Genomic DNA, 13,864 nt, shown 5'->3' on the forward strand with positions numbered 1-13,864 from the left:
TTTTATAAATGCTAATTCAGTTTCTGCCGCTCTGTTCATACAGTCTCCACTGTTTCCTTGCAGTTACATTCACGTCAGTCTAACTTGCAAGGGGTTTCCCATATTACTTAGCCAGTGAACTGAATTATCAAATGTTACTAAGAATTTAATCCCTCACATTCAGAGATTTAGTAACAAAGATACAAATCTGCACATATTCACCAGTAGATTAGTAATAGACACAGTTCAGGTAGTTTTATTTTTAGGAAACCAAAAACATATCAAGAAACACCATGTATTATATTTGTAAAAATTACAACAGGAGAGAGTAGTGTGAATATTTCACTTGAGGTTCTGTATATTGAAGTATATGTCCTTTGGCGTTGTTGCGACATGTGTGGTGCTGATTTTAATAGGTTGTTTTGATTTAGGACCGATGCTGAAGGTGTAGTTGCGCAGTAAGGTGGCTATGCAGTATTTGATCTCCAGCAAGACGAACCTGTTGGCTGCAACAAAGAAATCTAGGTAAACTATTGGGTTGCATAATACGTTTGTGCTCTTCTTCTATTTCACTTTATAATATCACAGTGTAGATGATATTGGAAATTATAGTTATCTATATTTTATCATGTTGTGAATTCGAAAGATATGCTTTGATTCAAAGTTAACCCTAAAAATAGTGTGACCACTTTTGAAGGGGTGACAATTAAGGTTTGAAATTTTTTTAGATCGTTCTTGTCATCCAACCATCTTCTAGATCTAAATTCCGCTGGTGTGGCTACCAGTGGATTGTTTTAGAAGTTGTTATCCCTTATGGCTAGCTTCCCGCTCTCCCTGAGGCTTCTTTAGAGAATAACTGTATTTAAAAGGGGGCGGCAAAGAGAATTTTATTATAATTATTTATTAATATAGATTTAGCGAATCCTTCCAGAAAATAGACGTAAGTGCGATTACAGAAGACAATACATCTATTTATAATTATTAAATTCATTAAAAAAAAATAAATATTTGTTTGTATTTATTTTGGATAACATCATTACCGATACATGTCCTGGGTCCAGCTCCGAATGGTATAAACGCACCCGCTGGTAACTTTTGATCTCTAGCAAATCTATCTGGTCGATATTCTCTCGGTTCTGGGTAATATTTTGGATTATTATGGATTGCTGAAACTGGAATTACTACAATTTGCCCTGGATCTACTGTCAATCCACTTGGGAATGTGTATTGTTTTGTACATTTGTGACTGAATTTATGTCCTAATGGATACATTCTCAATGACTCTGCAACAAAAATTTTGCTAGATTGATTTCTTATTATAATTACATACCATCAGAGTTGTCCTTTAGAGTCTAAGTACTTTACGAAGAGCTTATAGTGGCATATTCAGGTGGTATCTAAGCGAAATACACAATTGAAGTTACTGTCAATAGGATAGCCAGATACAATTCAAACCAAATTGTAAGAAACACTGTTTGTTGCTCAGAGAGCTCCATAATAGTTATTTCTGGTGAATATCGATAATCTTCACACTTTTCACACCTTCGTAAAGAGAAGATAAATGTACCAGCTATTTACCTTTAATGCATTGATCTAGGTAGTGCATTTGACCCAATGCTCCATATGTTAATGCGCCAGCTAAGTTCACTTCCTTCAGGATTTCTTCACGTAATTTCTCTTGTATCTCGGGATTTCTGGATAATTCATACAGAGTAAATATCATACCTGAACTTATTACATTGAATCCGCCAATTAATAAAGTAATCGTATGGCCAGTAATTTGATCTAGTGTCAGTTCTGTAACAAGAATTTTTTTAAAAATCAATCCAACCATTCAATTATTACTGTTAAGATTTTCTATATATGGTTAACAGAAGAACGAATCAGCTCAAATCCGAATTCCGTTCATTTAGAACTCATTCAGAAAGAAAGAAATCATTACATAAATCTAAATTTATTTATTATTAGTTTTAATTAATTTTTTTTTTAAATTTTAGTGTTTTACTTTTGAGATGGGACTCAGAAGCTGCTTTCTACTGTAGTAAAGTGCTCCTTCGTACGGAAGGCTGAAGCTGACAAAAGTGAAAACTCAATGTACTCGGCCCATAATGAAAATGTAACTTAAGTTATGGATTAGTTTGATGGATAAAGCAGGTATACAACTAATTATAGTTTGTCTTTATGTCTTGTGTTTAAGAATTAATTATTCCGAGAAGGGCTTCCTAGGATTGCCCATTCCCTTACTGTTAAAGGGATCCGCGGAAGAAAAACCCCAATTATTAGAGGGGTCCTACCCAGATCCTTTTGTAAAAAGGGGGTTCGCTTTCGTTGGCTGTGCAGTAACATTATTTTGGTTCACCTAGAAGTACTCTTAAAAGAATTTCTAAGAAAGATTTTTGCAGTAACAATTTGTAGATTTGGGTTTGTAATCATTTATAAAGTTTAATTAAAATGGCCGTTTGTAAGAAAATTTAAAAATGCGGAAAATTCTATTCGGTAAAATGGCACTTTCGGTGCGCTGTTTTCCGATAAATTTGGAATTTTTTTCATATTTTATTCTTATTAATATTACTCGAATATGGCAGCCCGGTAGAATAACAGCGATGGTACTTTAGTGGGAAACTATCCACGTATCTTAGAAGTACCCATAATTCAATTTTCCTTCAAAAAATAAAAATCAATAAATAAAGTTATAGATCTATGTATTTACAATTAGCATACTGTGCTCAAAGAGAATTGTAGAGCCCCGTTTTATAGAGAATTCTATAAAACTGAAAAAAAACTGTTCTGTAAAAGTTATATATTTGACTTTGACCAAAATTATATTGTAACATCCTCTGTTAAATAATATCATAGCTACTTAAATATCAAATTTGAACTTTCTGCAATTTTTCGTTTTTGAGATCCGGCGGATACATGAATTTTTCAAAAACTATTTCGGATATTTCGGTAAAAACGCGAAATCAAAAATCTGCACGATTACAATTCATTCTCTTAATAGAGTAAGGAAAATCTGTCATTTCAGCCCTCAAAATGGATTTAACCGATGGAAACTGATATTAATAATATTAACAATCCACAATACATTCTCTTGTAAGGTAATAAAAGGAAGTATTGAAACAAATTCATAAAAGATATTAATATTGTTTTTAAATTTTTGAAAAGAAACAAACTGTCAATAATTACCAAAATTTTGTGCTGCATCATTGTCCAGATATTCATCAGCTGTATCTTTAGATGGTACTTCCACATATCCTTTATCCTGTAGTTGCATAATCAATTGTATCAAATCATTTCTTTGGTATCCATTCTCTCGTCTGTGTTTAATAGCATCTTTTACAATGTTGGAAAAGTACTGAAGGGTATACGGGTGATTAAATGACAGATTTAGAAATTTGCTTAATGTATGATTATGTGATAATAAAAATGAAATACGGTTTTGGAAGTTTGGTACCATCCTAGCAATGGCAGCTCGACGACATTCATTGTCAGGGTTGGCCATATTGTTTGCAACAAGGCCGAGCAAACAGGAACTGGAAAAAACAAAAATCTGAAGTCACTAGATTGCTATATGGTATGCGTTTGTTGATTATGAAGAAAAATTTTAGAAAAAAAATAAGATGGTAACGCCTTTAACTTGGCGCACTCTTTATTGGAGTTTGTTAATATAAACTTAGTCAAAATTTCCTTGGAATAAGGACTACATGAATATTGTTCCCAAATTGTTTTTTTTTTTCTTTTTCATCAATTTTCGGCGTTGAATGTGTTTAATGCCGCTGAAGTATCTGCAACCCCTAAATTTGTTTCCAAAACGCAATCTTTAAAATATCTACGAATAACTCACCCACTAGTGTCTCCTATAAAACAGCTTAATATCTCCATGAAGTCAACGTCCACTTTTGAACCTGCTTCTAGCTGTTTAATCATTTCGTCACCAAACCGTACCATAATCTCAAACATCTCTTTCAATTTCCCGCTACTGTAGATCGGTGATAATCTATTTCTTACACTTTTCCAACGTTTTCCACTTAAACCGGCAAGAGTTGAATCTAGCGGATTACGTCTATCATCCACCTTAAAACCTCTATCAGCAAAGTGTACAAAATCTTTAATAAGAATTTTTTCAATTAGTTCAGCATCTTTGATTATTAATTCTGGAATAGTAGATTCAAAGAAACCAAAGTATGATTCATTTGGGAATTGTTTGCACATTCTTTCATAGATTTCGCCGGGTGGGCATGTCCCAAGTATTATTGGTAGAGAATTGCCAAAGATCAGCATTGGTTTGGTATGCGGTACTCCTCTATCTTTCCAGTATTGGTTGACTTTCCATGCACGGTATACGATGTAAATGAATAACGACAGAAGAATGGACAAGAGCGATAGAGTCACTGAATCCATTTTGCACCTGAAATCAAAATAGTTTCTGAAAGGAAAAGTCAATTTTATCTTATTTGAAACCTTTTTAGCTTTTAAATATCATTTAATCCTTTCTAATATTAAGAGATAAGTATTAAATAAAACTCAGTCGGAAGTTTGGAAAAAATTTGTGTCTTAAAACTTTTAAGAATACAAATAAGAGAATATATTTTTTATATTATTATCCATTACAATTAAATATTATGATTGATTTTTATTTTATTGACATTTATCGTAGCATTCGTGTTTATTGTAATTCCTGATCGGTTTCGAACTTACATTCAACACCAGGCTAAACTCATGTTCGTCAAGATGCTTTGTTGTGTTGTTCGCATTGTCCGACATAAGTATATTTACATGTAAAGGGTTTATTGTTGACACAGTAAACTTAAATTTTCCCGACAAATTCACAAGTTAATGTGTACTTTTATCGTTTCAAAGTTCCAGTGGTCACACTTACTCATTCATTTTTTTTATTTTTGAGCCTCTTAAGTGAGTTTAGTAGAATTATTAATTAATCTTTTGTACTTACACAAAAAAGAAGACACCTTGTTCGCAAAATAAAACTGTCTAATCTAAATATTGTTTTTAGGCCAATTTATATAACTTAGTGAATCGGCCATGGACTAAAAATTCTCTGATTATTTACTACCAATTTAGAATTTTACTTTGTTGGTTAATTTAATTGAGTTAAAAACAAAGAAAAAAGTAATTAATTTTTTGTAAATACTGGCCTAATTCCTGTAATTACAATTTTAATTTTAAAATGTGTGCTAAACAGATAGTTGGCTTTAATAATACATACCATGTTTAGGTAGTGTTTCGGAGCAACATGGAAATCAATATTCTTTGAACAAAAAATTGTCATATCGTCGAACTTCAGAAAGTGAAACCCTTCGGACGATTTTAACAGCACTTTAGAGGAGATTATTTAACGAGCAGTGGCCTTGAGCTAACCATAGCCCAATGGATTCATAAAGCTTCCTTCCTTTGACGATATATGTATAGATTTAGGCCCTAAAGCGTACACGTAGCGTGCAGCTAACTCAGTGAAGATTGGGAGGGAACAGGAGTGGGAGGAATCACTAAATAATGAATTGTTTTAATTAAACTTTTAAGCAGTTTATTTCAAATTATATACAAGGTGTTCATTTTAAGACGGCTCAATTGCATTTCATGCTTAAACGGTTAATCTGAGCAAGAAATGGTGGAGGAAACATTTGTTACCCGTCTCCTCTAGTTTCAGAATATGTGACTTGATTTTAGATTCCTGCCCGCATACGCGGTTGACGCGCGACCAAAAGTGAGGGTTTGCAGTTGACCCCCATTTTCATATACACAGTTTTAAAGAATATAAAATTTTATGAAAGAAACGGGAAACCGCAATTCGATATCTTCAAAATTAAAGGTGCTGGGGGCCATTTCAAATAAATTTTCAATTTTTTAACTTGTTATCAAAGAGAAAGAAGAGCACGCGATAGGTCATTTTTATGTATTCTTTCATCCCCTTTCCACTCAAAATATTGCGAAGGCAGTAAAGCTAGTATTTTTCTTAGTATCGGGAAATAAGTCGTTTTCCGAGTTATAAAAATCTTCTTTTCTTAGAAAAATCAAATGTTAAGAGCTTTAGATGTTCTCAAGCATACACAAAATGGCTAATAATTAATTTTACATCTGTTACAAACAAGAAGGTTTAATAATTATTAGGTAATTTTGGGAGAGTTGCGTTTAATTACCAAAAAAATTGGAAACCTCCTGCCTCATATTTAAGTGATCAATATTTTTCATGTAAAGGATCAAACTTATTTCTTAATTTATCAAATAATGCACTTTATTCAACTTGTGAAGCATGTACTGTGCCTTCAAAGGTGCCTCCTCTGGCTCGCAAGCCAGGTTAGCCAGGAAGTTATCAACTGCTCTCTGTATCCGTGGAGGCACCTCTGAAGGCACAGTACATGCTTCACAAGTTGAGTAAAGTGCATTATTTGACAAATTAAGGAATAAGTTTGATCATTTACTTGTAAGACATTGATCACTTAAATACGTGGCAGGAGGTTTCCAATTTTTTTTGGTAATTAAACGCAATTCTCCCAAAATTACCTAATAATTATTAAACCTTCTTGTTTGTAACAGATGTAAAATTAATTTTTAGCCATTTTTGGGTATGCTTCTCATACATCTAAACATCTAAAGCTCTTAACATTTGGTTATTGCTGAAAAAATCACTCGGAAAATGACATATTTCCCGATATTAAGAAAAGTACAAGCTTTGCTGGCTTGGCAATATTTTTAGTATAAAGGGGATGAAAAAATACATAAAAATGACCTATCGCGTGCTCTTCTTTCTCTTTGATAACAAGTTAAAAAATTGAAATATGATTTGAAATGACCTAACACCTTCAATTTTGCAGATATCGAATTGCGGTTTCCGGTTTCTTTCATAACATTTTATACTCTTTAAAACAGTGTATATGAAAATGGGGGTCAATTGCGAACCCTTACTTTTGGTCGCGCGTCAGCCGCGTACGCGATCAGGAATCCAAAATCAAATCACATATTCTGAAACTAGAAGTAACGGGCAACAAATTTTTCCTCTATCATTTTTCGCTCAGATCAACCGTTTAAGCATGAAACGCATTTGAGCCTTCGTAAAATACAGGGTGTATGCGGAGGAGTGGTCGAAACTTCTGGAGGTGATTCAACAGCTCAAATGCAACAAAAAATATTCTCTTCACTATGGCCCAATTCTCAATAGTGTCCAAGATATTTGCATTTTTAACTTTTCCGTCGATATTCGCGTTTTTCACCATAAAAACGGCCGTAACTTTTCTATCTTTTATCCTACAACAAATCTGCTTATTCCAAACTAAAGAGCATTAAATTTCCTATAAATATGCTTAATACAGAGCCACAAAACGTTTCTAATAACAATGAAATTTTTACTTTGTCTAAAAAATTCGTTCTCGATGATTTTTGTTAAAATTTTCAACTGCATTTTTACAATGATTAATGAATCAAGGAGTCACAAAATTTCAGAAAAAGTTGCACTTTTATTGAGCTTCAAGACCATATGGATTTTTTTGGTTTTTAATAAAACCCTACCCCGAACAGAGGGGTGTAAATGTAGAAAACTGGGATTTTGCGTAACCGACTTTTCACTACTAATTTACTTAAATGTCAATTTTTGGAGAAGGAACAAAAAGAAAATAACCATTTTATTTTGGAATTATTATTAATTAACTTTGATCAAAAAAACCTCCATTAGTCATTAAAATAAGTTGCACAAACAATTGTAGTCAACTACTGTGTTTTATTACTACTCTATTTTTTACTACCGTTTTATTAAATAAAAATTAAATAAGACAAAACAAAATGAAGTAATTGAATCTGCTTTCTTGCTAAATTAATACTGTTTCATAAATGCTAATTCAGTTTCTGCCGCTCTGTTCATACAGTCTGTATGAATACACTATTCCTTGGAGCTTCATTCTCGTCAGTCTAACTTGCAATGGGTTTCCTTATTACTTAGCTAATGAACTGAATTATCAAATGTTACTAAGAATTTATGTCCCCAAATACAGAGATTTAGTAACAAAGATACAAATCTGCACATATTCCCCAGTAGATTAGTAATAGACACAGTTCAGGTAGTTTTATTTGTACAACAGTACGTGGTGTATTATATTTGTAAAAATTACAACAGAAGAGAGTAGTGTGAATATTTCACTTGAGGTTCTCTATATTGAAGTATACAGGCTCCTTTGGCGTTGTTGTGATATCTGAGGAGCTCATTTTAATAGGTAGTTTTGTTTTAGGGCTGATATTGAAGGTGTAGTTGCGCAGTAAGGTAGCTAAGCAGTATTTCAGCTCCAACATGGCGAACCTCTTGGCTGCAACAAGGAAATCTAGGTAAACTATTAGGTTGCATAATAAGTTTGTGCTCTTCTATTTCACATTATAATATCACAGTGTAGATGATATTAGAAATTTTAGTCATCTATATTTATCATGTTGTGGATACGAAAGATATACTTTGATTCATAGCTAACCCTAAAAATAGTGTGACCACTTTTGAAGGGGTGACAATTAAGGTTTGAAATTTTTTTAGATCGTTCTTGTCATCCAACCATCTTCTAGATCTAAATTCCGCTGGTGTGGCTACCAGTGGATTGTTTTAGAAGTTGTTATCCCTTATGGCTAGCTTCCCGCTCTCCCTGAGGCTTCTTTAGAGAATAACTGAATTTAAAAGGGGGCGGCAAAGAGAATTTTCCCCCATTTATTGTCTGCTTATAAAAGAAGGTATTATAATAATTATAATTATTTAACGCAATAGAATAATCAAATCCTTCCAGAAAATAGTCATAAGTGCGATTACAGAAAAAGATTTATTTATTTAAAAAACCATAATATTTGTTTGAATTTATTTTGGATAACATCATTACCTACGCAATTTCATTACATCCATTATTTTAACCAAAGGGCTCAGGTGTTGTTCCATCTAAGCAAAATTTAAGATATGAAGCAATTGGAGATTGATCTGCAAAACGTGATGTCGACTCTACATCTTCATGTTCATTCACAAGTATTTTCATTCATTTATATCTAAACCGATAGTATCAAGGAGCAAAGAAAAATATTCACTAAATAGGGCGGACCAAATTCATGCAACAATACAATATTTATTTATATCTAAATAATAAAAATAATGTACAAAAAACTGTTCACTTTTTACCGAAACATGTCCTGGGTCCAGCTCCGAATGGTATAAATGCACACGCTGGTAACTTCTGATCTCTAGCAAATCTTTCTGGTCGATATTCTCTCGGTTCTGGGTAATATTTTGGATTATTATGGATTGCTGAAACTGGAATTACTACTATTTGTCCTGGTTCTACTGTTAATCCACTTGGGAACGTATATTGTTTTGTACATTTGTGGCTAAATTTATGAGCTAATGGATACATTCTCAGTGACTCTGCAACAAAATTGTAATTATTGTTATTGATTGATTTATATTTTATTATAATTTGATGCCATCAATGTTGTCCTTTAGAGTCTAAGTACTTTACGAAGAGCTTATAGTGGCATACTCAGGTGGTATCTATGCGATATACACAATTGAAGTTATTGTCAATAGGATACAATTCAAACCAAATTGTAAGAAACACTGTTGCGCGGAGAGCTCCATAATAGTTATCTCTGGTGAATATCGATAATCTTCACACTTTTCACACCTTCCTAAAGAGAAGGTAAAAGTACCAGCTATTTACCTTTAATGCATTGTTCTAGGTAGGGCATTTGACCCAATGCTTCATATGTTAATGCGCCAGCTAAGTTCACTTCCTTCAGGATTTCTTCACGTAATTTCTCTTGTATCTCGGGATTTCTGGATAATTCATACAGAGTAAATAGCATACCTGCACTTATTACATTGAATCCGCCAACTAATAAGGTAATCGTATGGCCAGTAATTTGATCTAGTGTCAGTTCTGTAACAAGAATTTTTTTTTAAATCATACCAATCGTTTAATTATTACTGTTAAAATTTTCAATATGTGTTTAACAGAAGAACAAATCAAATCAAATCCGAATTCCGTTCATTTAGAACACATTCAGAAAGAAAGAAATCACCTAATTCTAAATTGATTTATTTATTTTTATTTTTAAATAAAAAACAGAGTAATATCCATTTTACAGAAAGAACAATATTACAAATTAACAAATATTACCTAAATAATACAAATTTAGGTATTTTAATTAGGTTTATATATTTTGGGTTTATAATTAGGCTTCAGCATTTAATTTAATAATTGTAAGGTAAAATGATTGGCTGTCGGCATCATACGAAAGGTAGGGGAGTAAAAAACCTAATTTTGTTTGCTGTACGGTACATTGAATGGAGTAGAATGTCGTGTAGTAAGGGATGAGATATTAAAAGAAATTAGAGAAAGAAGGTAAGGACAGTCTATTTGAGAATTAGAGAGGTAATAATAAATTCTTCTGGTGGCAAGTGGAGGAATATTGAGAGTGAGCTGTAGATCGGAATATGTTAGATAAGGGTTTCTTTAGGGATTTCCAAACGGCAAGCTAACCACCGAAAGAACTTGTTCTGAACAGCCTCAATAGAAGCCATATGTACCTTGCAAAACGGACTCCAAATTACTGAACCATATTCTAGATGGGATCTTGCGTACAAGGGATTTATGTAATGTGATATAAGAACGGCGTCAGAGAAATTTCTCGTATTCCTAGAAACAAACCCAAGCATTTGTAGGACCAAGCATAATAAATTATTTATTAGTTTTAATTACAATATTTTTTTTAATTTTAGTGTTTTACTTTTGAGATGGGACTCAGAAGCTGCTTTCTACTGTGGTAAAGAGTTCCTTCGATCGGAAGGTTGAAGCTGACAGAAGTAAAATATCAATCTACTCGGCCCATAATGAAAATGTAACTTAAGTTATGGATTAGTTCGATGGATAAAGTAGGTATACAACTAATTATAGTCTGTCTTTATGCCTATGTTTAAGAATTAATTATTCCGAGAAGGGCTTCCTAGGATTGCCCATTCCCTTACTGTTAAAGGGATCCGCGGAACAAAATCCCCAGTATTAGAGGGGTCCTACCCAGATCCTTCTGTAAAATGGGGGTTCGCTTTCGTTGGCTGTGCAGTAACATTATTTTGGTACTCATAGAAGTTACTCTTAATCGAATTTCTCCTCAAATCCTCTGTTAAATATCATTGCTAATTAAATATCAAATTGGAACTTTCTGCAATTTTTCGTTTTTGAGATACGGTGGATACATGAATTTTTAAAAAACCATTTCGGATATTTCGGTAAAAACGCGAAATAAAAATCTTCACGATTACAATTCATTCTCTTAATAGAGTAAGGAAAATCTGTCACTTCAGAGCTCTGAATGGATATAAAAACTGATATTAATAATATTATCAGTCCACAATACTTTCTCTTGTAAGTTAATAAAAGAAAGTATTGAAACAAATTCATAAAAGTTATTAATATTGTTTTTAAATTTTGTCGATAATTACCAAAGTTCTGTGCTGCATCATTGTCCAGGTATTCATCAGCTGAATCTTTAGATGGTACCTCCACATATCCTTTATCCTGTAGTTGCATAATCAATTGTATCAAATCATTTCTTTGGTATCCATTCTCCCGTCTGTGTTTAATAGCATCTTTTACAATGTTGGAAAAGTACTGAAGGGTATGCGGGTGATTAAATGTCAGATTTAGAAATTTGCTTAATGTATGATTATGTGATAATAAAAATGAAATACGGTTTCGGTAAGTTGGTTCCATCCTAGCACCGGCAACTCGACGAAATTCATTGCCAGGATTGGCCATATTGTTTGCAACAAGGCCGAGCAAACAGGAACTGGAAAAACAAAAATCTGAAGTCACAAGATTGCTGTTTGTTGATTATGAAGAAAAATTTTGGAAAAAAAATAAAGTGGTAACGCCTTTAACTTGGCACACGTCTGTATTGGAGCTAGTTTATGTATACTTAGTCAAAATTCTCTTGGAATAAGGACTAAGGATCAAATTTCTGCGTTAAATATGTTTATTGCTGCAGAAGTATCCGCAACCCCAAAATTTGTACCCACAACGCAATCTTTAAAATATCTAGGAATAACTCACCCCCTAATGTCTGATGTAAAACAGCCTAATATCTCCATTAAGTCGACGTCCTTTTTTGGACCTGCTTCCAGGTGTTTAATCAATTCGTCACCACATCCAGAAATCCATTCAAACATCTCTTTCAATTTCCCGCTACTAAAGATCGGTGATAATCTATTTCTTACAGTTTTCCAACGTGACCCACCTAAACCGGCAAGAGTTGAATCTAGCGGATTATGTCTATCATCCAGCTTTAAACCTCGATCAGAAAAGTGTACAAAATCTTTAATAAGAATCTTTTCAATTAGTTCAACATCTTGGATTATTAATTCTGGAATAATAGATTCAAAGAAACCAAAGTATGATTCATTTGGAAATTGTTTGCACAGCTTTTCATAGATTTCGCCGGGTGGGCATGTCCCAAGTATTAATGGTAGAGAATTGCCAATGAACAGCATTGGTTTGGTATGCGGTACTCCTCTCTCTTTCCAATATTGGTTGACTTTCCATGCTCGGTATACGATGTAAAGGAATAACGACATAAGAAAGGACAAGAGCGATAGAGTCACTGGATCCATTTTACATCTGAAATCAAAATAGTGTATGAAAGAATTTCATTATATTTGATACCTTTTTAGCTTTTAAATATCATTTAATCCTTTCTAAAAATAAGAGATAAGTATTAAATAAGACTCAGCCGGAAGTTTGGAGAAAATTTGTGTCTTAAAACTTTTAAGAATACAAATAAGAGAATATATTTTTTATATTATTATCCACTACAATTAAATATTACCATTGATTTTTATTTTATTGACATTTATCGTAGCATTCGTGTTTATTGTTATTCCTGATCGGTTTCGAACTTTCATTCAACATCAGGCTAAACTCATGTTCGTCAAGATGCTTTGTTGTGTTGTTCGCATTGTCCGACATAAGTAAATTTACATGTAAAGAGTTTATTGTTGACACGGTAAACTTAAAATTTTCTTACCCATTCTCAAGTTAATGTGTACTTTCTATCGTTTCAAAGTTCCAGTGGACACACTCACTCACTCAAAGAGAGATTGAGATAAAGTGACCAATTTCTGAGAACTATTTTTCATACACACAGGATTTCGACACGTGTATTTTCAGTGAAACAAAAATCGAAAATCTGATTGATTTTTGATCCTCTTTAAGTAAGTTTAGAAGAATTATTAATTAATTTTATGTACTTACACAAAAATGAAGACACCTTGTTCACAAAATAAAACGGTCTAATCTAAATATTGTTTTTAGGCCAATTTATATAACTTAGTGAATCGGTCGGCCATGAACTAAAAATTCTTATTATTATTTTTATCGTTGCACTTTACTACCAATTTAGATTTTTTTTTTACTTTCTTCGTAAATTTAATTGAGTTAAAAACAAAGAAAAAGCAATTAAATTGTTATAAATACTGGCCTAATTCCTGTAATTACAATTTTAATTTTAAAATGTGTGCTAAACAGATAGTTGGCTTTAATAAATACATTAGTTAATGATTCGGAGCACCATGGAAATCAATATTTCCCGAAAAATATGTTTTTTGTCAAAGCGTCATATCGTCGTTCTTCAAAAAGTGAAACCTTTTGGACGATTGCAACAACACTTTAGAGGAGATTATTTCATGAGCACTGGCCTTGAGGTATCCAAAGCCCTAATGGATCCATAAAACTTCCTTCCTTTGACGATATACGATGTATGTATAGATTTAGGCGCCCTAAAGCGTACACGTGGCGTGCAGCTAACTCAGTGATGAATGGGAATGAAGAGGAGAGGAGGGAATCACTAAATAATTAATTGT

General features: G+C 32.9%; 2 protein-coding genes across 3 annotated transcripts; both read right to left on the reverse strand.

The window, feature by feature from the left end:
- Positions 1 to 625: 625 nt before the first annotated feature.
- Positions 626 to 4,683, reverse strand: LOC141446814 (probable cytochrome P450 6a14). The gene is made up of 4 exons (XM_074113629.1): positions 3,824 to 4,683; positions 3,166 to 3,512; positions 1,558 to 1,776; positions 626 to 1,262 (listed from the first exon to the last, which is right to left on the reverse strand). The coding sequence occupies exons 1-4, from the start codon at positions 4,378 to 4,380 to the stop codon at positions 970 to 972; spliced, it is 1,416 nt and encodes a 471-aa protein (XP_073969730.1). The 5' UTR covers positions 4,381 to 4,683; the 3' UTR covers positions 626 to 969.
- A 2,924-nt stretch (positions 4,684 to 7,607) lies between these two features.
- On the reverse strand, positions 7,608 to 13,719 carry LOC141446813 (probable cytochrome P450 6a13). 2 transcript variants are annotated; one of them, XM_074113627.1, is made up of 6 exons: positions 13,257 to 13,719; positions 12,060 to 12,623; positions 11,450 to 11,796; positions 9,669 to 9,887; positions 9,131 to 9,373; positions 7,608 to 8,288 (listed from the first exon to the last, which is right to left on the reverse strand). In XM_074113627.1, exons 2-6 carry the CDS (start codon positions 12,614 to 12,616, stop codon positions 8,122 to 8,124), a joined length of 1,533 nt encoding a protein of 510 aa, XP_073969728.1. In that variant the 5' UTR covers positions 12,617 to 12,623; positions 13,257 to 13,719; the 3' UTR covers positions 7,608 to 8,121. The 2 variants fall into 2 exon arrangements, with proteins under 2 accessions (XP_073969728.1, XP_073969729.1); XM_074113628.1 differs by lacking the exon at positions 13,257 to 13,719 and having other exon boundaries at positions 12,060 to 13,185.
- Positions 13,720 to 13,864: the final 145 nt, after the last annotated feature.

The sequence above is a fragment of the Rhodnius prolixus genome, unplaced genomic scaffold (assembly GCF_049639745.1).
Source record: "Rhodnius prolixus isolate KJV_2025 unplaced genomic scaffold, Rpr scaffold_7, whole genome shotgun sequence".
Classification (NCBI taxonomy): Eukaryota; Metazoa; Arthropoda; class Insecta; order Hemiptera; family Reduviidae; genus Rhodnius; species Rhodnius prolixus.

Bases quoted from the DNA above. Each gene is read 5' to 3' on its own strand.
- LOC141446813 (XM_074113627.1), bottom strand. From the start codon at position 12,616: ATGGATCCAGTGACTCTATCGCTCTTGTCCTTTCTTATGTCGTTATTC. The intron at 9,888-11,449 runs GTAATTATCGAC...TTCTTGTTACAG, and splicing joins TGATGCAGCACAGAACTTTG to AACTGACACTAGATCAAATT. The intron at 8,289-9,130 runs GTAAAAAGTGAA...TCCTTGTTGCAG, and splicing joins TGGACCCAGGACATGTTTCG to CCAAGAGGTTCGCCATGTTG.
- LOC141446814 (XM_074113629.1), bottom strand. From the start codon at position 4,380: ATGGATTCAGTGACTCTATCGCTCTTGTCCATTCTTCTGTCGTTATTC. The intron at 3,513-3,823 runs GTGAGTTATTCG...TGTTTTTTCCAG, and splicing joins TTTATAGGAGACACTAGTGG to TTCCTGTTTGCTCGGCCTTG. The intron at 1,263-1,557 runs GTAAATAGCTGG...TTTTTGTTGCAG, and splicing joins CCTAGATCAATGCATTAAAG to AGTCATTGAGAATGTATCCA.